At 48.3% G+C, this 25,161-nt stretch overlaps 1 protein-coding gene across 1 annotated transcript in view; it reads left to right on the forward strand.

Moving 5' to 3' along the window:
- Nucleotides 1-19,755, forward strand: part of POLR2A (RNA polymerase II subunit A) — a 30,105-nt gene extending 10,350 nt beyond the window's left edge. Inside the window, exons 11-29 of the mRNA XM_089667106.1 lie at nucleotides 1,215-1,424; nucleotides 1,507-1,675; nucleotides 4,801-4,895; nucleotides 4,984-5,187; nucleotides 5,670-5,892; nucleotides 6,861-7,044; nucleotides 8,595-8,766; nucleotides 10,551-10,656; nucleotides 11,321-11,526; nucleotides 11,954-12,178; nucleotides 12,265-12,511; nucleotides 12,609-12,709; nucleotides 14,092-14,196; nucleotides 16,256-16,438; nucleotides 16,515-16,718; nucleotides 16,805-16,991; nucleotides 17,072-17,185; nucleotides 17,484-17,633; nucleotides 17,919-19,755. Of these exons, the coding sequence (XP_089523232.1) occupies nucleotides 1,215-1,424; nucleotides 1,507-1,675; nucleotides 4,801-4,895; nucleotides 4,984-5,187; nucleotides 5,670-5,892; nucleotides 6,861-7,044; nucleotides 8,595-8,766; nucleotides 10,551-10,656; nucleotides 11,321-11,526; nucleotides 11,954-12,178; nucleotides 12,265-12,511; nucleotides 12,609-12,709; nucleotides 14,092-14,196; nucleotides 16,256-16,438; nucleotides 16,515-16,718; nucleotides 16,805-16,991; nucleotides 17,072-17,185; nucleotides 17,484-17,633; nucleotides 17,919-19,075 (4,242 nt within the window). The 3' untranslated portion in view covers nucleotides 19,076-19,755. The remainder of the gene's footprint in view (nucleotides 1-1,214; nucleotides 1,425-1,506; nucleotides 1,676-4,800; nucleotides 4,896-4,983; nucleotides 5,188-5,669; nucleotides 5,893-6,860; nucleotides 7,045-8,594; nucleotides 8,767-10,550; nucleotides 10,657-11,320; nucleotides 11,527-11,953; nucleotides 12,179-12,264; nucleotides 12,512-12,608; nucleotides 12,710-14,091; nucleotides 14,197-16,255; nucleotides 16,439-16,514; nucleotides 16,719-16,804; nucleotides 16,992-17,071; nucleotides 17,186-17,483; nucleotides 17,634-17,918) is intronic.
- The last annotated feature ends 5,406 nt before the right edge of the window (nucleotides 19,756-25,161 follow it).

The following is a 25,161-nucleotide window of genomic DNA, read 5'->3' on the forward strand; positions in this document are numbered from 1 at the left end:
GTGTTCCCATTTGCCTGAAAGTCAGAAATATCTAAAGGGAAGAAATATTTTTCTAAGTTGTCATGTCTGATTATTGGAATTCCTGGAAGATCTCAGTGTTTGTCCCCCACACACAGAGGTACCCCTCATTACCATACTATGCACAATGGAAGTTTCCAAACATTTAACCCTTTTTAGGACACAGTGTTTAGATCTAGCTTACAGCTGACCATGAAGAGCTGGCAGAACAGTACAGACGGGGTTAATTGTTAACCATCACAGCCCCCTCCTAAACATAAAGGTGGGGGAAGGGCATGGAAAGCGTGTGGGGTTTTTTTGTGAAAAAGACTCAAAAGGGCAACTGTTAGTTTTTAAATAATTACGACATCTTAATGGAACTTGTAACAAATCTAAAGCAGGTGTGGTCCCAATTTTGGCTGCAGAAGTGGAAATACACTAAGATGAGGCCTCGTTCACACTATGCATTTGTTAGTGCTTTTTGCACACTACAGTCCATTTAGCATGGTTTCCTATGGGACACGTTCACACTATGCATTTGTTAGTGCTTTTTGCACACTACAGTCCATTTAGCATGGTTTCCTATGGGACACGTTCACACCTATGCATTTGTTAGTGCTTTTTGCACACTACAGTCCATTTAGCATGGTTTCCTATGGGACACGTTCACACCTATGCATTTGTTAGTGCTTTTTGCACACTACAGTCCATTTAGCATGGTTTCCTATGGGACACGTTCACACCTATGCATTTGTTAGTGCTTTTTGCACACTACAGTCCATTTAGCATGGTTTCCTATGGGACACGTTCACACCTATGCATTTGTTAGTGCTTTTTGCACACTACAGTCCATTTAGCATGGTTTCCTATGGGACACGTTCACACCTATGCACTGTCAGTAAGGGTCAGGCACTTTTTCTTGCAGCAGATTGTAGCACACATAGGTGAGAATCGGCTTAAACTCCTAGGAATTGGATTTATGTCCTAAAGGTTGCTCAGTTCTAAGTATATGGAGCCATTGTTTCTCCATGCATGTCGTGCTTTCTTGCCTTCCCATTCCTTGTCCTCTGGATTACAGTGCTGAAAAGCAGTGGAGGACTTGGGGGGGCTTTGTATTTCGGGGACCCTTTGAGGGACTCTTTCCTTTTGCTCAGTGAAGGTTTGGCAGTAAATGTCTTTCTGTGTTGCTGCATCTCTTATGGTCTCTCCTTCTACAGGGGGAAGTGATGAACTTGCTCATGTTCCTCTCCACGTGGGATGGCAAGGTACCACAGCCGGCAATCTTGAAACCACGTCCTCTCTGGACAGGAAAGCAGATCTTCTCTCTCATCATTCCAGGGCACATTAACTGTGTCCGAACACACAGCACTCACCCTGATGATGAAGACAGTGGCCCATATAAGCACATTTCTCCTGGGGACACCAAGGTAGGTTCTTCTCCTGTCCTGCACCCATTACTGGTCAGCCATCTGTGCCAGGCACTCCTAACTATAACTTCTACCATTTCAGGTGATTGTGGAGAACGGGGAGCTGATAATGGGCATCCTGTGTAAGAAGTCTCTGGGAACATCAGCTGGCTCTTTAGTCCATATTTCATACCTTGAGATGGGCCACGATACCACACGCCTCTTCTACTCCAACATCCAGACTGTCATCAATAACTGGCTGCTCATTGAAGGTGTGTAATACAGACGTGCCCCGGCATAGAGCATGAGCCTTCGGGGCTTCAATTCCGATTTGCTGGTGTGATGAGATATGGGGGATGGGTATATCTTGGGGTGGATGTGGTCAGTATACAATGTATGGGGGATGGTATATCTCGGGGGGTGGGATGTGATCGGTATACCATGTATGGGGTATATCTCAGAGGATTTGATAGGTATATCATGTTTGGGGGATAATACATTTTGTATACTGATTACATCCCCCTGAGATATACCATGTATGGTGAGGTGTGGGTTACATAGTCTGTCTGAAAAAGGCAGAAGTCCATCCAGTTCAACCATTAAAAAAAAGTTATAATCCTACACCCACAGTTGATCCAGAGGAAGGCAAAAAAACCCAGCAAAGCACGATACAATCTCCTCCTGCAGGGGAACAAATTCCTTCCTGATCCCCCGAGAGGCAATCGGATATTCCCGGGATCAACGTTCCCTATAAATGTTCTATCCAGTTATATTCTGTGTATCCAAGAAAGGATCCAGGATTTTCCTACAGCAATCCACTGAGCTGGTCACACCCAACTCTGGAGGGAGTCTATTCCACATTCTCACAGCTCTGACTGTGAAGAAACCTTTCCGTGTTTGGAAATTACATTTCTTTTCATCCAGATGTAAAGAGCGCCCCCTTGTCCTCTGTGATGACTTCAGGGGGAATAACTACACCGAGTTCTCTATATGGACCACTGATGTATTTATACATGGAGATCATATCCCCCCTTATGTATGTTACATGGAGATCATATCCCCCCTTATGTATTATACACGGAGATCATATCCCCCCTTATGTATTATACACGGAGATCATATCCCCCCTTATGTATTATACACGGAGATCATATCCCCCCTTATGTATTATACATGGAGATCATATCCCCCCCCTTATGTATTATACATGGAGATCATATCCCCCCTTATGTATTATACATGGAGATCATATCCCCCCTTATGTATTATACATGGATATCATATCCCCCCTTATGTATTATACATGGATATCATATCCCCCTTCTGTATTATACATGGAGATCATATCCCCCCCTTATGTATTATACATGGAGATCATATCCCCCCCTTATGTATTATACATGGAGATCATATCCCCCCCTTATGTATTATACATGGAGATCATATCCCCCCTTATGTATTATACATGGAGATCATATCCCCCCTTATGTATTATACATGGAGATCATATCCCCCCCTTATGTATTATACATGGAGATCATATCCCCCCTTATGTATTATACATGGAGATCATATCCCCCCTTATGTATTATACATGGAGATCATATCCCCCCTTATGTATTATACATGGAGATCATATCCCCCCTTATGTATTATACATGGAGATCATATCCCCCTTCTGTATTATACATGGAGATCATATCCCCCCCTTATGTATTATACATGGAGATCATATCCCCCCCTTATGTATTATACATGGAGATCATATCCCCCCTTATGTATTATACATGGAGATCATATCCCCCCTTATGTATTATACATGGAGATCATATCCCCCCCTTATGTATTATACATGGAGATCATATCCCCCCCTTATGTATTATACATGGAGATCATATCCCCCCTTATGTATTATACATGGAGATTATATCCCCCCCCTCATGTATTATACATGGGGATCATATCCCCCCCTCATGTATTATACATGGGGATCATATCCCCCCCCTCATGTATTATACATGGGGATCATATCCCCCCCTCATGTATTATACATGGGGATCATATCCCCCCCCCTCATGTATTATACATGGGGATCATATCCCCCCCCCTCATGTATTATACATGGGGATCATATCCCCCCCCCTCATGTATTATACATGGGGATCATATCCCCCCCCCTCATGTATTATACATGGAGATCATATCCCCCCCCTCATGTATTATACATGGGGATCATATCCCCCCCCTCATGTATTATACATGGAGATCATATCCCCCCCCTCATGTATTATACATGGAGATCATATCCCCCCCCTCATGAATCCATGCTGCCTGTTACTTACAATATTGTTTCCAGCAAGAACTCTATGTGGTCTTTTATCTTCCCAACTATAGAAGTGACACTAACCGCTCTATAATTACTTGGGGAAGATTTTGACCCCTTTATAAATATTGGCCCCACATTGGCCTTACACCAATCCAGTGGTACTATGCCAGTCATTAAAGAGCCCCTAAAAATGAGTAACAATGTCTGAGATGACAGAGCTGAGTTCTTTAAGGCCCCGTGGGTGTCTGCCATCCAGTCCAGGGGCTTTATTCACCTTTATTCTGTCTAATGATGGGGATCATACAGGAAAGATTTCTCCCCGTGACACTGGCGTGTAGCCAACATAAGGGCATGCTTGGACTCCTGTGGGTGTAATAAAACATAAATGGCATTATAGCTGTAGAAAAGCCCACCTTTTCCCCAATGTTCTCTCATTGAACAAGCTTGGGCTCTTCACATGGGTTGTGGGTTCAGTGTATGACGTGATCCAAGCAGACCTGCGTTCTTCTGGATGGACGCACCGTGTCCATCTCAGTCATGCACAGGCTGGTATCACCAGAGCGACTATGGAAGAGCAGGAAAGCACATATTGGGGGTTGTCTTCAATATTCAGTGTAGGGATGGCAGTTGTGTAGGGACTTGCTGCTGATCTGGTCTGACGTCCAATGTGTGGGTCACTTGACTGAGTGTCCAGGATCTGGTTGGCTGGATGTCTCTGGAATGATCCTCTCCTCATCCCCGGGCCATCCTCTGCAAATGCTGAATGCAGTGGCCAGTGTGATCGATCTTTGCTCCTCTGCTAGACTCCGATAGCTCAGACGTCTTCAGGGTGTAAATCAGATGAAGGTCCTTGTGTATTTCAAGAGTTAAAGAAGAGTAATAATCCTGCTCAGCCTTCTGTAATATTGAGGGAAGCTGGTACCATGGGTTGAGGACTCTATATTTACATATTTCAGTATCTCCTCCATGTCTTGGAGGCCACCAGGCACAAGTGAATACATGACCCATATCCTTCATTACCCAGACGTGTGAAGTATTGATTGGTAGTTTTCCACTTCTGATGTTTCTTAGGTCACACTATTGGAATTGGAGACTCTATTGCTGATGCCAAGACTTACCAGGATATCCAGAACACCATCAAGAAGGCCAAGCAGGATGTGATAGAGGTGAGGATGAGCTGTCCAGACTGCTGCTCTATGAAGGACTCTTACTAGACATCAACTCCTTGCTAACTCTTCCTCTTCTGATGGGCAGGTTATTGAAAAGGCTCACAACAACGAGCTGGAGCCTACACCTGGCAACACCCTACGTCAGACATTTGAAAATCAAGTGAACAGAATTCTGAACGATGCCAGAGATAAAACTGGTTCATCTGCCCAGAAGTCCCTCTCTGAATACAACAACTTCAAGTCTATGGTGGTGTCAGGAGCCAAAGGATCAAAAATTAACATTTCCCAGGTAAGCCTTCATGTTGTACAGCACTGAGCCAACTGTTGGCGCTTTATAAATCCTGTATAATAATAAGGCCTGTTCTATGGGAGACGGTGGGCTGACATAGGCCTCACCTGTGTAAAATCCCACCTAGCACAGCGATACCTGCGTGTGTGGGGGGAGAGGGTATGGTATCTCTCTGGGGGGTGCTAGGTAGGATTATACACAGGTGATGGGGAGGGAGAGGGTATGGTATCCCCTTCTGGGGGTGTGCTAGATGTAATTATATACAGGTGAAGCCTGTGGGGTGCTATGTAGGATTATACACAGATCTGACCTGTGGGGGGTGCTGTGCATGGTGGTTCATGGGCCTATGGGGAGTGCTGAGAGTTGTTATACACAGGTGAAGGGCGTCAGGTGAAGGGCGTCAGGTGAAGGGCGGTGAAGGTTCGATGTAAGTTGGCATATGCATATAACATTTGGCTATAACTGAACATTTCCTCTTGCAGGTCATTGCTGTGGTGGGTCAGCAGAACGTAGAGGGTAAGCGAATCCCCTTTGGGTTCAAACACCGGACACTTCCTCACTTTATCAAGGATGATTACGGCCCTGAGAGCAGAGGCTTTGTGGAAAACTCCTACCTGGCCGGCTTGACCCCAACAGAGTTCTTCTTTCATGCTATGGGAGGGAGAGAGGGTCTTATCGACACCGCTGTGAAGACTGCCGAGACTGGTAAGGCTGCTTCTCTGGATGGTCTGGCTAAATCAGATCACAACAGATCTTCTCTTTTCCTACCACTCCGCCTGCAGGTTGTGTCCCAGCAGATCTCTTCTCCTACCACCCCGCCTGCAGGTTGTGTCCCAGCAGATCATCTCTTCTCCTACCACTCCGCCTGCAGGTTGTGTCCCAGCAGATCTCTTCTCCTACCACCCTGCCTGCAGGCCGTGTCCCAGCAGATCATCTCTTCTCCTACCACCCCGCCTGCAGGCCGTGTCCCAGCAGATCATCTTTTCTCCTACCACCCCGCCTGCAGGCCGTGTCCCAGCAGATCATCTTTTCTCCTACCACCCCGCCTGCAGGCCGTGTCCCAGCAGATCATCTTTTCTCCTACCACCCCGCCTGCAGGCCGTGTCCCAGCAGAGCTTCTCTTCTCCTACCATCCCGCCTGCAGGCCTTGTCCCAGCAGAGCTTCTCTTCTCCTACCATCCCGCCTGCAGGCCTTGTCCCAGCAGAGCTTCTCTTCTCATTCCCTTGCTGCAGGCCGTGTCCCTGGGGGTCACATGACCCATGTGTATGGGTGAATCCTCCCCTATGGCACTATTGTATTCTGACAGCGGGGGGACTTCCCTCACCCTTACACCCTAACTTCAGGATGTGTCCCAGCAGAAGCCCCCCAACACCCTACCTAAAACAAAGTGACCAGTGTGGTCAGCTCAGATATTTCCTAGTATGACCGCTCACTCAGTATAAATCCCTGCAGTCCAGCCAGTTTGCTCTCATACATAGTTCTGTCATAGAAAGTATACAGGTTCCTTGAAATATCTAAAGTTTTGAGGGTATGGGATAAACTGGGGATACTGTAAAATATCTCGGTATTGTGTGCCTTTCACTTGTCTACCCACACTACTGGTATGTGACCACCATCCCTACTATCCATTGCTGCACACTTTCATTTTAATAACCTGTTAATTTCCTATTAGGTTATATCCAGAGACGTCTGATCAAGTCTATGGAGTCTGTCATGGTAAAATACGACGCTACAGTACGGAACTCCATAAATCAGGTGGTACAGCTGAGATACGGAGAAGATGGATTGGCTGGAGAGGGAGTTGAATTCCAGAATTTGGCCACATTGAAACCCTCCAACAAAGCATTTGAGAAGAAGTGAGTGTTGGCTCCTTGGTGGTATAGTCATCTTGTACCCTTGGACTGAAGTGGGTGCTCTATGGTAGTGACTGGGGGGCATACTGGCTTATTCCCATATTAGTTCAGTGTATACCATGAGTGGGTGAGGGCACTCTGGATGTGGTTGGGCTCATAGCCAACTAATTCCCAAAGAGGTTGGTGTCTAACATAAGGAGTAGGTATGGGCACTCTGGTGCTGGTAGGTGCATGGCATAGGCTCCTTTCCATAGGTCAGTGTGATTGGGGCATGGCATAGGCTCCTTCCCATAGAGGTCAGTGTGCTTGGGGCATGGCATATGGGCTCCTTCCCAAACAGGTCAGTGTGTTTGGGGCATGGCATATGGGCTCCTTCCCAAAGAGGTCAGTATGGTTGGGGCATGGCATGTGGGCTCCTTCCCGTAGAGGTCAGTGTGGTTGGGGCATGCAAGGCGGGCTCCTTCCCGTAGAGGTCAGTGTGGTTGGGGCATGGCAGGCGGGCTCCTTCCCGTAGAGATCAGTGTGGTTGGGGCATGGCAGGCGCGCTCCTTCCCGTAGAGGTCAGTGTGGTTGGGGCATGGCAGGCGCGCTCCTTCCCGTAGAGGTCAGTGTGGTTGGGGCATGGCAGGCGCGCTCCTTCCCGTAGAGGTCAGTGTGGTTGGGGCATGGCATGTGGGCTCCTTCCCGTAGAGGTCAGTGTGGTTGGGGCATGGCATGTCATGTTGGCTCCTTCCCGTAAAAGTCAGTGTGGTTGGGGCATGGCAGGCGGACTCCTTCCTGTAGAGGTCAGTGTGGTTGGGGCATGGCATGTGGGCTCCTTCCCGTAGAGGTCAGTGTGGTTGGGGCATGGCATGTCATGTTGGCTCCTTCCCGTAAAAGTCAGTGTGGTTGGGGCATGGCAGGCGGGCTCCTTCCTGTAGAGGTCAGTGTGGTTGGGGCATGGCAGGCGGGCTCCTTCCCGTAGAGGTCAGTGTGGTTGGGGCATGCAAGGCGGGCTCCTTCCCGTAGAGGTCAGTGTGGTTGGGGCATGGCAGGCGGGCTCCTTCCCGTAGAGGTCAGTGTGGTTGGGGCATGGCAGGCGCGCTCCTTCCCGTAGAGGTCAGTGTGGTTGGGGCATGGCAGGCGCGCTCCTTCCCGTAGAGGTCAGTGTGGTTGGGGCATGGCGGTCTCCTTCCCGTAGAGGTCAGTGTGGTTGGCATGGCATGTGGGCTCCTTCCCGTAGAGGTCAGTGTGGTTGGGGCATGGCAGGCGGGCTCCTTCCCGTAGAGGTCAGTGTGGTTGGGGCATGGCAGGCGGGCTCCTTCCCGTAGAGGTCAGTGTGGTTGGGGCATGGCAGGCGGGCTCCTTCCCGTAGAGGTCAGTGTGGTTGGGGCATGGCAGGCGGGCTCCTTCCCGTAGAGGTCAGTGTGTTTGAGCCATAGCGGTCTCCTTCCCATAGAGGTCAGCATGTAAAAAGTTAATGTAACTAATGTTCTCTGTTCCATGGAGACTGGGTACAAAAATGATTTATTCCCTGAAAATATTGTATGTAACTTGAAGGTGATCTTTTTCAGGTTTAAGTTTGATTACACAAACGAACGGGCCTTGCGGAGGACGCTACAAGAGGATGTTGTGAAGGACATTCTCAGCAATGCTCACATCCAGAATGAGCTGGAAAAGGAGTTTGAGAAGATGAGAGAGGACAGAGAGGTTCTGAGAGTAATTTTCCCCACCGGAGATAGTAAGGTAAGAGAACTTCAAAACACAGCACAAGCTGCTGATACCCCAAGGGCGGTACTAGGCAGAGCCTGCTGATACCCCAAGGGCGGTACTAGGCAGAGCCTGCTGATACCCCAAGGGCGGTACTAGGCAGAGCCTGCTGATACCCCAAGGGCGGTACTAGGCAGAGCCTGCTGATACCCCAAGGGCGGTACTAGGCAGAGCCTGCTGATACCCCAAGGGCGGTACTAGGCAGAGCCTGCTGATACCCCAAGGGCGGTACTAGGCAGAGCCTGCTGATACCCCAAGGGCGGTACTAGGCAGAGCCTGCTGATACCCCAAGGGCGGTACTAGGCAGAGCCTGCTGATACCCCAAGGGCGGTACTAGGCAGAGCCTGCTGATACCCCAAGGGCGGTACTAGGCAGAGCCTGCTGATACCCCAAGGGCGGTACTAGGCAGAGCCTGCTGATACCCCAAGGGCGGTACTAGGCAGAGCCTGCTGATACCCCAAGGGCGGTACTAGGCAGAGCCTGCTGATACCCCAAGGGCGGTACTAGGCAGAGCCTGCTGATACCCCAAGGGCGGTACTAGGCAGAGCCTGCTGATACCCCAAGGGCGGTACTAGGCAGAGCCTGCTGATACCCCAGGGGCGGTACTAGGCAGAGCCTGCTGATACCCCAGGGGCGGTACTAGGCAGAGCCTGCTGATACCCCAAGGGCGGTACTAGGCAGAGCCTGCTGATACCCCAGGGGCGGTACTAGGCAGAGCCTGCTGATACCCCAGGGGCGGTACTAGGCAGAGCCTGCTGATACCCCAAGGGCGGTACTAGGCAGAGCCTGCTGATACCCCAGGGGCGGTACTAGGCAGAGCCTGCTGATACCCCAGGGGCGGTACTAGGCAGAGCCTGCTGATACCCCAGGGGCGGTACTAGGCAGAGCCTGCTGATACCCCAGGGGCGGTACTAGGCAGAGCCTGCTGATACCCCAGGGGCGGTACTAGGCAGAGCCTGCTGATACCCCAGGGGCGGTACTAGGCAGAGCCTGCTGATACCCCAGGGGCGGTACTAGGCAGAGCCTGCTGATACCCCAGGGGCGGTACTAGGCAGAGCCTGCTGATACCCCAGGGGCGGTACTAGGCAGAGCCTGCTGATACCCCAGGGGCGGTACTAGGCAGAGCCTGCTGATACCCCAAGGGCGGTACTAGGCAGAGCCTGCTGATACCCCAAGGGCGGTACTAGGCAGAGCCTGCTGATACCCCAAGGGCGGTACTAGGCAGAGCCTGCTGATACCCCAAGGGCGGTACTAGGCAGAGCCTGCTGATACCCCAAGGGCGGTACTAGGCAGAGCCTGCTGATACCCCAAGGGCGGTACTAGGCAGAGCCTGCTGATACCCCAAGGGCGGTACTAGGCAGAGCCTGCTGATACCCCAGGGGCGGTACTAGGCAGAGCCTGCTGATACCCCAGGGGCGGTACTAGGCAGAGCCTGCTGATACCCCAGGGGCGGTACTAGGCAGAGCCTGCTGATACCCCAGGGGCGGTACTAGGCAGAGCCTGCTGATACCCCAGGGGCGGTACTAGGCAGAGCCTGCTGATACCCCAAGGGCGGTACTAGGCAGAGCCTGCTGATACCCCAAGGGCGGTACTAGGCAGAGCCTGCTGATACCCCAAGGGCGGTACTAGGCAGAGCCTGCTGATACCCCAAGGGCGGTACTAGGCAGAGCCTGCTGATACCCCAAGGGCGGTACTAGGCAGAGCCTGCTGATACCCCAAGGGCGGTACTATAACTTGCAGTGGGTTTGTCTTGCCAACAGGTCGTGCTGCCTTGTAACCTGCTGAGGATGATCTGGAACGCACAGAAGATATTTCACATTAATACCAGGATGCCATCAGATCTGCACCCTATAAAAGTGGTCGATGGTGAGTAGTATGCATCGTATGTGATATTGTTTGGCACACTCTGCACCCAGCCATACATTGGATTAAACATGGTTACATGAAATGCCTGTGTACCCCTCCATAATGAGGAAAAGGTCGGCCCCATCATCTCAGTATCCGGGAAGGCACCAAGTAAGCAGTCATACTACGGATGGACCAGCTGATGACTCCTACTCCCATATGCTGCTCTATAGTAAAGTTGGGCTTTCTTGGGCTTACACCAGATCATTAAACTTGTCCACTTGGCCCAGTTAGGTTTGAAGTAGAACTAAAGGCAAGACTTTTTTACTGTTGGATGGAGTGGAGAGGGATAAGACCACCTATCGGTATTTATTGCTCTATGTGCCCCTTTGTCCTATTTATCATTGAAAGTAAAAGAATCCCAAATTTTGACTTGTCACCAGACAATGGGGACGCTAGTTATGGTGACATGGCGGTCTCCATTGAATTACCTTAATTTGCAGGGATTTCCTCACTTCCTATTTGGCCATGGGACAGGAAATGAAAGGAAATCTCCACAATGGGACGCAGATGGCAAAAAATCAAATGACAGGGATTCTAACCCTCCATCACTCTATCCAAAATGGTGCTCAAAAAGGTTTGCCTATAGCTCTACTTTATTATTTACTCTCTTATCTCTTCTTAGGTGTGAAGGAGCTCAGTAAGAAGCTGGTGATTGTCAATGGAGATGATCCTTTGAGCCGACAAGCACAGGAAAATGCCACCCTTTTGTTTAACATCCACTTACGTTCGACGTTGTGCAGCCGGAGGATGATAGAGGAGTTCAGGCTCAGTGGAGAAGCCTTCGACTGGCTGCTGGGGGAGATTGAGTCCAAATTCAACCAGGCCATTGTAAGAGCTGCCAGACATTTTATTATTGCTTTGTATTGCCAGAACTATTTACAGTACTAAAGAGAACCTGTGTGCCCTTTGTCGGAGCTGAAAGGGCTGCTAATGAGTTATTCTGGGGTACTGGTTTGTATGATCAGTACAGGTTGTGTGCACCTCGCTGGATCCCTGACATGTACAGTGCCCTGCTTAGTACTGTGAGATCGAGCAGAACACCTGCTGGCCCAGTCCTTGTAAGTGATGCCCAAAAGGGCAGAAAATGGCCCCTTACCATATGAAACTAGACCCAGCTTTGCCGGCCCGGTGCACGTTGGATATGTAATGAGCTTTGATGCCTTTCGTAGTATAGATTATCAATACTGGCAAGCCTGTGTCTGATCTGACTTTGATGTCTGGATTCTGTTGGTTTACTCACTCTCTTGTCCTTTAGGCTCATCCAGGTGAGATGGTGGGTGCATTGGCCGCTCAGTCACTCGGAGAGCCCGCCACTCAGATGACCCTGAACACCTTCCATTATGCCGGTGTGTCCGCTAAAAACGTCACCTTGGGAGTCCCACGTCTTAAGGAGCTCATCAATATTTCCAAAAAACCAAAGACCCCTTCCCTAACCGTCTTTTTGCTGGGACAGTCGGCTCGTGATGCTGAGCGTGCAAAGGTCAGAAATGAACATTGAATTGTGCGCCATGACAAGTTCACTGACTCTAAATGTGTGACACAAATCTCCTTTTCTTTTTTCTATAGGATATTCTCTGCCGTTTGGAACATACAACACTGCGCAAAGTCACAGCTAATACAGCCATTTACTATGACCCGAATCCACAGAACACGGTGGTAGCGGAAGATCAGGAATGGGTCAATATCTACTACGAGATGCCTGACTTTGATGTGACCAGAATTTCCCCATGGTTACTTCGTGTAGAGCTCGACCGCAAGCACATGACCGATCGGAAACTGACCATGGAGCAGATTGCCGAGAAGATCAATGCAGGTTAGTATCCTTCAATAGATGCAAGTGGGAGTAACGCCCCAAAACCCTGTGACCCTTGTGTTCTCTCTTCACAAGCTGATTGTTTGATCTCATCTAGGTTTTGGAGATGATCTGAACTGTATATTCAATGATGATAACGCCGAAAAGCTAGTACTGCGAATTCGTATTATGAACAGTGAGGAGAACAAGATGCAAGAGGTGAGATGTTCACAAGTCGTCCTTAACCTTTGCTCTCATTTTATGTCTCTTATTTCCTCCATATTCCTGACTGGTCTTCCTCATCCATTCCCCCTCCTGACTGGTCTTCCTCAGTCGTTCCCTCTCCTGACTGGTCTTCCTCAGTCGTTCCCTCTCCTGACTGGTCTTCCTCAGTCGTTCCCTCTCCTGACTGGTCTTCCTCAGTCGTTCCCTCTCCTGACTGGTCTTCCTCAGTCGTTCCCTCTCCTGACTGGTCTTCCTCAGTCGTTCCCTCTCCTGACTGGTCTTCCTCAGCCGGTTCCCTCTCCTGACTGGTCTTCCTCAGCCGGTTCCCTCTCCTGACTGGTCTTCCTCAGCCGGTTCCCCCTCCTGACTGGTCTTCCTCAGCCGGTTCCCCCTCCTGACTGGTCTTCCTCAGCCGGTTCCCCCTCCTGACTGGTCTTCCTCAGCCGGTTCCCCCTCCTGACTGGTCTTCCTCAGCCGGTTCCCCCTCCTGACTGGTCTTCCTCAGCCGGTTCCCCCTCCTGACTGGTCTTCCTCAGCCGGTTCCCCCTCCTGACTGGTCTTCCTCAGCCGGTTCCCCCTCCTGACTGGTCTTCCTCAGCCGGTTCCCCCTCCTGACTGGTCTTCCTCAGCCGGTTCCCCCTCCTGACTGGTCTTCCTCAGCCGGTTCCCCCTCCTGACTGGTCTTCCTCAGCCGGTTCCCCCTCCTGACTGGTCTTCCTCAGCCGGTTCCCCCTCCTGACTGGTCTTCCTCAGCCGGTTCCCCCTCCTGACTGGTCTTCCTCAGCCGGTTCCCCCTCCTGACTGGTCTTCCTCAGCCGGTTCCCCCTCCTGACTGGTCTTCCTCAGCCGGTTCCCCCTCCTGACTGGTCTTCCTCAGCCGGTTCCCCCTCCTGACTGGTCTTCCTCAGCCGGTTCCCCCTCCTGACTGGTCTTCCTCAGCCGGTTCCCCCTCCTGACTGGTCTTCCTCAGCCGGTTCCCCCTCCTGACTGGTCTTCCTCAGCCGGTTCCCCCTCCTGACTGGTCTTCCTCAGCCGGTTCCCCCTCCTGACTGGTCTTCCTCAGCCGGTTCCCCCTCCTGACTGGTCTTCCTCAGCCGGTTCCCCCTCCTGACTGGTCTTCCTCAGCCGGTTCCCCCTCCTGACTGGTCTTCCTCAGCCGGTTCCCCCTCCTGACTGGTCTTCCTCAGCCGGTTCCCCCTCCTCTGCTCCATACCTCACCTTCTCCTTTTCTTCCATCCTCTTGTCTGGTCTGTTTGCTCCTCCATGTTCATTTCCCTTCACTTCCCAGTCATTTTTCTTCCTTTCTCCTCCCTCCTGTGCGCTCTTATGTACACATTCCTCTCCACTCATCTGGTCTACTTCCTTTCCCTGGACAGGAAGAAGAGGTCGTGGATAAAATGGATGATGATGTCTTTCTGCGCTGCATTGAATCTAACATGCTGACAGATATGACCTTGCAGGGCATCGAGCAGATCAGTAAGGTAGGTCACTATTTGGTCTAATGCAGCTTCATTGTTAAATGGCAATATGTTTCTACTATCTTGGACCCTACTAGACTTGTAAATGCTGTGGCAGAATGAAGCCCCTCAAGGTGCTGAAGAGCACAGACTCTAAAATGGAGCTTAAAAGGAGAATAAAGATGACCACAATAAATATTTGGATTTTACTGTATCGGGGCATACATTTTTGACTTGTAAAGTAAAAGACAAGCAAAGATGACAAAACAAGTAAAGCAAACCTGCCTGATCCATGGTCAACTGATCCATATCATGGTTCCTGGTGCCTTCATCCATGACCTCCAGAGCAGCCCACAAGCCTAGAATCCATCTGTCATTAGGAGCTTGCAGAGTAATGATATGAACTCGTGTCCTTGTAAGCGTAATAGCGCAGTTGTCAAGGTTCTGGGCTGCTCTGGAAATAATTATGGGTTCATCTATAGGGAGGAACATCGTGGTCCTTCATGGGTTCAGTTACAGGGAGGAACATCGTGATCCTTTATGGGTTCAGTTAAAGGGAGGAACATCGTGGTCCTTTATGGGTTCAGTTACAGGGTGGAACATCGTGTTCCTTTATGGCTTCAGTTACAGGGAGGAACATCGTGGTCCTTTATGGCTTCAGTTACAGGGAGGAACATCGTGGTCCTTTATGGCTTCAGTTACAGGGAGGAACATCGTGGTCCTTTATGGCTTCACTTACAGGGAGGAACATCGTGGTCCTTTATGGCTTCACTTACAGGGAGGAACATCGTGGTCCTTTATGGCTTCACTTACAGGGAGGAACATCGTGGTCCTTTATGGCTTCACTTACAGGGAGGAACATCGTGGTCCTTTATGGGTTCAGTTACAGGGAGGAACATCGTGGTCCTTTATGGGTTCACTTACAGGGTGGAACATCGTGGTCATTTATAGTAAAGTGCTGAAGCCCAGGAGTATTTTTCAGGTTTTAGTGGGTCTCCATGTTCATGGTATTTAGTAGAAGCTCTCGGTTTCCTGCTACGTGAATTTCTGGGTTTCGGAGAGGTCAGGTTACTCCGTCATACGAATTCGACAAAGCTAGTCCAATCCTACTGCAAGGGGTGATCTGTGTATTGCATGTAAAGTGCTTTATTTGTAGTACATGGAGATTACAGCCCTGGCTTGGTTTTTACTGTAGAACTCTGATGTTCTGAAATAACATACCCTGCTTCAGTACACAGAGAGCATAGCTCACAGGATCCTATGAGCTCTGCTCTATGTACCAATGTAGGCATTCTACTCCAGGATAGGGAGCATAGCCCATAGGGTCCTTCCCTTACTGTACCTCTATATACCAATGTAGGCATTCTACTCCAGGATAGAGAGCATAGCCCATGGGGTCCTTCCCTTACTGTACCTCTATGTACCAATGTAGGCATTCTACTCCAGGATAGAGAGCATAGCCCATGGGGTCCTTCCCTTACTGTACCTCTATGTACCAATGTAGGCATTCTACTCCAGGATAGAGAGCATAGCCCATGGGGTCCTTCCCTTACTGTACCTCTACCAATGTAGGCATTCTACTCCAGGATAGAGAGCATAGCCCATGGGGTCCTTCCCTTACTGTACCTCTATGTACCAATGTAGGCATTCTACTCCAGGATAGAGATACAGTAAGGGAAGGACCCTATGGGCTATGCTCTCTATCCTGGAGTAGAATGCCTACATTGGTACATAGAGAGCATAGCCCATAGGGTCCTTCCCTTACTGTACCTCTATGTACCAATGTAGGCATTCTACTCCAGGATAGAGAGCATAGCCCATAGGGGCCTTCCCTTACTGTACCTCTGAGTACTGAATGCAGGCATTCTACTCCAGGATAGAGAGCATAGCACAGTGTTTGCTGTGCCTCGGTGTCCTGGGGTCTGCTTGGATTCAGCACATAGTAAGCCTGGGTTCTGTATCCTGGAGTAAAGTGCATGGGTTCAGCACGCAGAGGCTCATAGTGTGCTCGAAGGTTCTGTGCATCCTGCCATAAACTGCTTGGATTTGGCGGCATAACTTACAGTGCCTTGTTCCTTCCCAGGTCTACATGCATCTGCCTCAGACAGACAATAAAAAGAAGATCATCATTACTGAAGATGGGGAGTTTAAGGCTCTTCAGGAGTGGATTTTGGAGACGGATGGTGTCAGTCTCATGCGAGTCTTGAGTGAGAAAGATGTTGACCCAGTGAGGACCACATCCAATGACATTGTGGAGATCTTCACGGTAAGTCTGCAGTACTGTTTTCCTCCTAATACATCAACTATAAGGCATGGTCCTACCTCCAGCCATTGTCTTTCAGGTGCTGGGGATCGAGGCAGTGCGCAAAGCTCTGGAGAGAGAATTGTACCACGTCATCTCTTTCGATGGTTCCTATGTCAATTACCGTCACTTGGCACTACTTTGTGACACAATGACATGTAGAGGACACTTGATGGCCATCACACGTCATGGTGTGAACAGGCAGGACACAGGACCTCTCATGAAATGTTCCTTTGAAGAGACGGTAAGTGTGTGCCCATGTGTCCTTGGTGTGTGCTAATTCTTGCTTCGTTTCTATTATTGTAATTGTTTTTTGGTTTTGTTTTCCAGGTGGACGTCCTCATGGAGGCGGCAGCACATGGTGAATCAGACCCCATGAAGGGTGTGTCTGAGAACATCATGTTGGGACAGTTAGCTCCAGCTGGGACTGGCTGTTTTGACCTCTTACTGGATGCAGAGAAATGCAAATTTGGAATGGAAATTCCAACAAATATTCCAGGACTTGGGGCTGCAGGACGTAAGTAGTGGTTATCTGTGGTAAGACGTCTTCACTCATCCAAGCATGACTTTTAATGGCCGGTTTTCTTTTATTTATAGCAACTGGTATGTTTTTTGGATCTGCTCCAAGTCCTATGGGGGGAATGTCGCCTGCCATGACACCATGGAACCAAGGGGCTACGCCAGCCTATGGAGCTTGGTCGCCAAGTCTAGGTAGGTTTTGTCAAGGTGGTTTGTTGAGATGTAATGTGGCTTCAGTACTTTCTGAGGCATTGACCTTTTGTGCACACCAGACGTTCTGACATTTCTGATTCATCAGGCTTGTTCCAGGTCAGTGACTAAACCTATTGGAGCAAGACTGCTTTATTCCCTTCGGAGCGCACTATGCGCAGTCTTTTTAGTTTGTATTTTTTCCTGTCATTTGTAACTACACTAATCATTTTTTTTTTTTTGTGAAAACTCCGTTGCAGACACTTGTGTGATAACCCTCTTTTGCCATTCCTTCTCTCAGGGAGTGGTATGACCCCTGGAGCTGCCGGCTTCTCTCCCAGTGCTGCTTCAGATGCCAGTGGCTTCAGTCCAGGATATTCCCCTGCGTGGTCCCCCACCCCTGGCTCTCCTGGATCTCCAGGACCTTCCAGTCCATACATTCCCTCACCAGGTGAGTGACACTTGCTCTTTTGTCCATTGATGTATTCAGTCTGCTTACAGTTTAGTGTTTGATGTCCTGAACTAAAGGGATTGCAGAATGTCCAAATGTATTTGAATGATTTAGGATTCCTTCTATAGTGTTTTTCTGCTTGATGCACACAAGGGTAACGTCTTGAACCCTTCTTAATTACATGTACCTGAGCTTGATCTGTACATTGCAGAACATTGTGAATGGCAGTTGGCCTAATGTTGTTTTTTGGCCATGTGATTTAATGTTCTCTTTGTCGTTCTGCAGGTGGTGCCATGTCTCCCAGTTATTCTCCAACTTCTCCTGCTTATGAGCCCAGAAGCCCTGGTGGATATACTCCTCAGAGTCCCAGCTACTCTCCAACTTCTCCATCCTACAGTCCCACTTCCCCATCATATTCTCCCACTAGTCCCAACTACAGTCCTACATCACCCAGCTATTCCCCCACGTCACCCAGTTATTCCCCCACAAGTCCTAGTTACTCTCCAACATCGCCCAGCTATAGCCCAACAAGCCCAAGTTACAGCCCCACTTCACCAAGCTATTCACCAACTTCTCCTAGCTATTCCCCCACCAGTCCCAGTTACAGTCCCACTTCTCCCAGTTATTCCCCCACCAGTCCCAGTTACAGTCCAACATCACCCAGTTATTCACCTACCAGCCCTAGTTATTCACCTACCAGCCCCAGCTATTCTCCTACTAGCCCAAGTTACTCCCCTACCTCTCCCAGCTACTCCCCGACATCACCTTCATACAGCCCGACATCTCCTTCTTACTCACCAACTTCTCCCAACTATTCGCCAACTTCTCCCAACTACACGCCAACATCTCCCAGTTACAGCCCAACAAGTCCCAGTTACAGCCCAACCTCTCCCAATTACAGTCCCACAAGTCCCAGTTATTCACCTACATCTCCCAGTTATTCACCATCCAGCCCCCGTTATACGCCACAGTCCCCAAGCTATACTCCCAGCTCTCCCAGCTACAGCCCAAGTTCACCCAGCTACTCCCCAACAAGCCCAAAATACACCCCAACGAGTCCATCTTACAGCCCAAGCTCACCAGAGTATACCCCTACATCTCCCAAATATTCTCCTACTTCACCCAAGTACTCACCAACATCTCCCAAGTATTCTCCGACCTCCCCTACATATTCTCCCACAACCCCCAAATACTCTCCTACATCTCCAACATATTCACCAACCTCCCCAGTCTATACGCCTACATCCCCTAAATACTCCCCTACGTCTCCAACTTACTCGCCTACTTCTCCCAAATATTCACCAACTTCCCCTACCTATTCACCCACAAGTCCAAAAGGTTCCACATACTCTCCGACATCCCCTGGATACAGTCCCACGTCACCCACATACAGTCTTACAAGTCCGGCTATTAGCCCAGATGACAGCGATGATGAAAATTGAAGACTTGTACTGGTTCCAGAGACTCGTGAATGGGACGTCTTTTATACTGTCTGGCCACGTGCAGATGGATGCTAAATCCTAAATGTAGAATTCATGACTTCACACCAGCGTGATAAACAAGCTTTCTGTTTAGGTGGTTTTTCTGCATTTAATACTTCTGGTTTCTGTATGGCTTTGTCGTTCTAAGATCTCAGCCTCACTTTGTATGTGTATGTATATGTAAATTTTATCTGGGCTAATGGTGTCCTCAATCTGTGATAAAGGTGTCATGTCTGCCCCATGTAAGGTTGATGTGAACTGAATCCGTACTCTAAATGTTGTTTTGCACCAATTCCACTTTAAAAAGAAGAAAATTCTAGCACCAAAATGAATAAAAATTCATCCATGATATTAACAGAACGTGTTGCGCTAACTGAACCTATGCTTGCGTTTTGGTGTTTTTCCTCGCACTTATCCAGCATATCATTCAGCCTCCTCACCTTGTCATTATTTATAGACTGAGATGATTCAGTTTTAATTGTATTTTTTTTTTTTTTTTTTTTTTTTTTTTTTAAGACTTGTTTCAGCAGATTGCTCTAAATTTTTCACCAATCTGACTCTTTAGCAAGATTTCTTTTGAAATAATAAATACTGAATGAAACTTGGTAATTTTGTGATTCTCAATAAAGCGAAAAATTTCACTTTTGTGTTTTTTGTTTTTTTTTTTTTTGTACGAATAATTCATCTCTAGGGAATCGTCGCACCAAAATAATTGGTGATGCAAGGATTTTGGCCAGAATCCTGTACACATTTATTACACTGTAATTGTATTAACAGAAAATGATGATAAAGATGCAGCCACAGAAGTCAGGGATGCAGAGGGTAACAGATTAGGAAAGCTAGCACCAGTGATGTTGGGGGACATGGATATAGGAAAGCTAGCACCAGTCATGTTGGGGGACATGGATATAGGAAAGCTAGCACCAGTGATGTTGGGGGACATGGATATAGGAAAGCTAGCACCAGTGATGTTGGAGGACATGGATATAGGAAAGCTCGCACCAGTGATGTTGGGGGACATGGATATAGGAAAGCTAGCACCAGTCATGTTGGGGGACATGGATATAGGAAAGCTAGCACCAGTGATGTTGGGGGACATGGATATAGGAAAGCTAGCACCAGTGATGTTGGAGGACATGGATATAGGAAAGCTCGCACCAGTGATGTTGGGGGACATGGATATAGGAAAGCTCGCACCAGTGATGTTGGGGGACATGGATATAGGAAAGCTCGCACCAGTGATGTTGGGGGACATGGATATAGGAAAGCTCGCACCAGTGATGTTGGGGGACATGGATATAGGAAAGCTCGCACCAGTGATGTTGGGGGACATGGATATAGGAAAGCTCGCACCAGTGATGTTGGGGGACATGGATATAGGAAAGCTCGCACCAGTGATGTTGGGGGACATGGATATAGGAAAGCTCGCACCAGTGATGTTGGGGGACATGGATATAGGAAAGCTCGCACCAGTGATGTTGGGGGACATGGATATAGGAAAGCTAGCACCAGTGATGTTGGGGGCATGGATATAGGAAAGCTAGCACCAGTGATGTTGGGGGACATGGATATAGGAAAGCTCGCACCAGTGATGTTGGGGGACATGGATATAGGAAAGCTAGCACCAGTGATGTTGGGGGACATGGATATAGGAAAGCTAGCACCAGTGATGTTGGGGGACATGGATATAGGAAAGCTCGCACCAGTGATGTTGGGGGACATGGATATAGGAAAACTCGCACCAGTGATGTTGGGGGACATGGATATAGGAAAGCTAGCACCAGTGATGTTGGGGGACATGGATAAAGGGTACACACAGGCTGGGAGCACAGGCTCTAGTGATTCAGGGCTGCAGATTTAGGAGACACATGGGGTTCAGACGAGAAATACAAGAGTCATAGAGCCCAGGATTGTTGCAGTCGAGGGTTGTGGAGAACAGGAATGCAGGTTGTAGACACTGGGACCTCCAAAGGCTGGAAATACAGGTGCAGTTAGGAAGCACAGACCAGCAACACCGATGTTAGGGATGCAGGGGTCTTGGAGGCAATACTGTAGGCTCTAGGGATGGCAGAGATTCAGTAGTTGCGAGCAGATACCATGGACCACAGATTCCATTAATGCACAAGGACACCATCACTGCTACCCCATGTCCTGAGCTTCTGAAGTTCAGAGCCTCAAAATGCAAGCATCAGGTATGCAGAAGCCCACAGTTGCAAAGAGGTGAATGGGAATGCCTTTGTTACAAAGCCTAGTAAAGCATGCTATGGTGATGTGGAGGTCATAGAGGAATGGAATGCAGACTGAATATAGGTGGCAGAGGTGATGGGGGGCCAAAGAGTCCAACAAACATGCTCCAGTCAGATGGGGGCAACAGGCTGGATAAGCAGACCCCAGATGTGGACACTGATTAAATGCAAATACTGGGTTGCAGGGGGACCTCAGTCTAAAAATGGAGGTAGCAGGCACTAGTGACCATCGGCCAGCAACATGGGTGCTAGCAATGCAGGAACTGTAGGTAAAGAGGCCTGAAGGAGGGAAAATTTGACACCTACAAATGTGAGAATGTAAGTGAGCCTGCATCAAAATTGAAGTGGAAGATTCAAAATATATTAAAAATGCCATTATTGAGATAGTGTGTAGAGTAACCACTAAGAAACGGTCCATTTACCCACATAATCTATGCAAAAAAAAAATGAAATGGCCAATATAGTGTGCAAAGTACTGGCCCTGGTAGGGGGACACAATGTAACACAAGCTTTTATGTGTAAGGATCTATTGCCCTTAACTCCCTGAGTGTGTAAATATGTATGCACTTCATGTCCCTGGATGATTGCCCTTGAAACCCTGGAAGGAGGAAATAGATGGAGGAAGTGTCAGTCACATTTCCTATCCATGCTGCTGAACCCCAAGCCAGAAGAGACCATTATGCAAGTATTCCTTAGATTGATTAGCTGTAGCTGCTGAAGTGTATATTTCTACATTTTTGTGACGATCTCTGCCCTGTCCTTTGTAATTATCTCCCAAGCACAGTGCAGGATAGCTAGGTGTATGCTACTGTATGTGGAGTTCACCAGTATATATGCAGGTGATTTTGTATTTTTTAAATAGTTTATATGCTGCTCCTGTTATTCTTGGTAACCCTGTCTCTTTCCTCTTTCTCAAAAATTTATTATTTCTAATCTCAGTAAAAGGAGTCATAACAGATTTAACTACAAGGAGGCAGCAGAGTGTTGGTAATCTTCTCTGTATAGTAACACAGGGGGAGTCATACCAGGACCATTCACAAGGAGGCAGCAGTGTGACGGTAATATTCTCTGTATAGTAACACGGGGTCATACCGGGATCATCCACAAGGTTGCAGCAGAGTGTCGGTAATATGTGTATAGTAACAGGGAGTCATACTGGGATCATCCACAAGGAGGCAGCAGAGTGTTGGTAATATTATGTGTATAGCAAAACAGGGGGAGTCATATCAGGATCATCCACAAGGGGGAAGCAGAGTGTCAGTAATGTGTATAGTAACACAGAGTCATACTGGGATCATCCACAAGGGGGAAGCAGAGTGATGGTAATATTCTGTGTATAGTAACACGGGGAGTCATACCAGGATCATCCACAAGGAAGCATCAGAGTGTCGGCAATATTATATGTGTCATACCAGGATCATCCACAAGGAGGCAGAGTGTCGGCAATATTATGTGTGTCATACCAGATTCATCCACAAGGAGGCAGCAGAGTGTCTAATATGTGTATAGTAACATAGGGGGAGCCATACCTGGATCATCCACAAGGAGGCAGCAGAGTGTCTGTAATATGGGGGTCATACCAGGATCATCCACAAGGAGGCATCAGAGTGTCGGTAATATTATGGATGACATACCAGGGTCATCCACAAGGAGGCATCAGAGTGTCGGTAATATTATGGGTGTCATACCAGGATCATCCACAAGGAAGCAGCAGAGTTTCTAATATTATGTGTATAGTAACATAGGGGGAGTCATACCAGGATCATCCGGAAGGAGGCAGCAGTGTCAGTAATATTATGGATGACATACCAGGATCATCCACAAGGAGGCAGGAGAGTGTCGGTAATATTATGGGTGTCATACCAGGATCATCCACAAGGAGGCATCAGAGTGTCGGTAATATTATGGGTGTCATACCAGGATCATCCACAAGGAGGCATCAGAGTGTCGGTAATATTATGGGTGTCATACCAGGATCATCCACAAGGAGGCAGGAAAGTGTCGGTAATATTATGGGTGTCATACCAGGATCATCCACAAGGAGGCAATGCCGTTTCATTATGTTAATTAATTTTAGGAGTCATACTAATTGTGGCCACAGAGCGGCAGCACTGTGATTATTAGTACTACTGCGCATGCCCTTGCCGCTATTCTGGTCCTCAGTAAGATGGCGGCTACAGCGGACAGGTCTCATCTTACAACTCTTCTCGGTTTTATTTCCTTATATAAAATATAGAACGAGGAGTTCCTCAACAGAAGGCGATCAGGTCGTCCTATAGATCTCACTATTTCCTTCTCCGGGGTCGTCGAGTGAAGGATCGCATCTGTTTCCCTAAAGCAAAATGGCGTCTCAGTTCAAAATACGTTAATTATCTAATAGCTATGGTGAGGGGCGGAGCCTAATAATATTTTCCCGCGCTTGTCATTGTAAATACAGTTTCTGTCAGTTCCCTCAGCGCTCCATCTGCCTCCTATCACCTCTATAGTTTGTGCTATGCAAAACAATGCCGAAACCAGAAGAGCAACTAAAGAGAAGAATGTCTGTGATGGCGGACATAGTTTTGAAGACTCTACAAAACGGCAGCATCTCTCCCAACACAAAGCATTTCCGTCTGCTATGACCGCCATTTTCTCGAAGATTTAAATATATTTCCACTATAAAATGGCGCCAGACAGGGCATGCGCTAAACGTCATACAGATACTAAGCTGCCATCTGCTGGGCGTTCCTGGAAGCGCTCAGCTTGATATTCTATACCAGAATATTACAGGTACTTTGTCGCCGCCCAGTGGAGGTTTCTGGTTGCACACTTTATGACATTACTGCACTGCCATCTGCTGGCTGATTCTGAAAGCGCTCACATTGATTTTCCTCTGAATTGAATATTACCTGTACTCTGCTGCCCCCTTGTGGATGGATGTGGTAGTACTTTTATATTTCTAAGCACAGAACACGAGAGAACTATGCTGCCATCTGCTGGCTGAGCCTGGTATGACTCCCACCGGAGGTCTGACAGAATATTATTCCTCCTGATACAATCTGCCGAGAGGAATAATCAGCACAATTTCCTTATTTTCTACAGTGGAAACAGAACTGATATATGGAGGAGGTTGATCCTCTGTATTTGTCTATCACGGCCGCCATCTTGTTGAAGACCAGAGATCGTTTTCTCCTTTCATGGATGGCGCCGCAGGCATGCGCAGTAGTACGTATAGTATTCTCCTTGGTAGTATGTCCAATCACGCATATCTGTCAGGCAACTATTGTATTGAAGATAACACAGAACATTCTATGACCAGGATCCCCTTGCTGGGTAGTTCTGCCCCGCCCCTGCCATCTGGTTGGCTGGTCTATAGTCTTTAATTTATCGTTCGGTTATAGTTACCTAATAAATAATAGATTGATATAGATTGCCACATCAGGGGGCGTGGATACTTGATCCCAACTATACGGAAGCCAATCAGAAGGTAGGGGGCGGAACCTCATAACCACACTCTTTTGAACGAAATTGTAAGAGAATAATGTCTTTGATGGCAGTCATATTATTGAATATCAGCCTTATTCTCCTTTCCATAATGGTTGCTGCTCTGGGCATGCACTTTACATAGAACAAACGTCACGTCCGCCATTTTATTGAAGATTTGGTAAATTTTTCCCATAAACAATGGTGGCAGACTGGGCATGCGCCGTATGTTGTGCAATGTGCTGCCATCTGCTGGCAGATCCTGGGAGCTCTCACTTTGATTTTTCTATACACAGACTATTACAGGTACTTTACCACTGCCTTGTGGATGGGTATGGT

The sequence above is a fragment of the Staurois parvus genome, unplaced genomic scaffold, assembly GCF_062004578.1.
Source record: "Staurois parvus isolate SC_StPar_1 unplaced genomic scaffold, SC_StPar_1.0 ptg003030l, whole genome shotgun sequence".
Lineage (NCBI taxonomy): Eukaryota > Metazoa > Chordata > Amphibia > Anura > Ranidae > Staurois > Staurois parvus.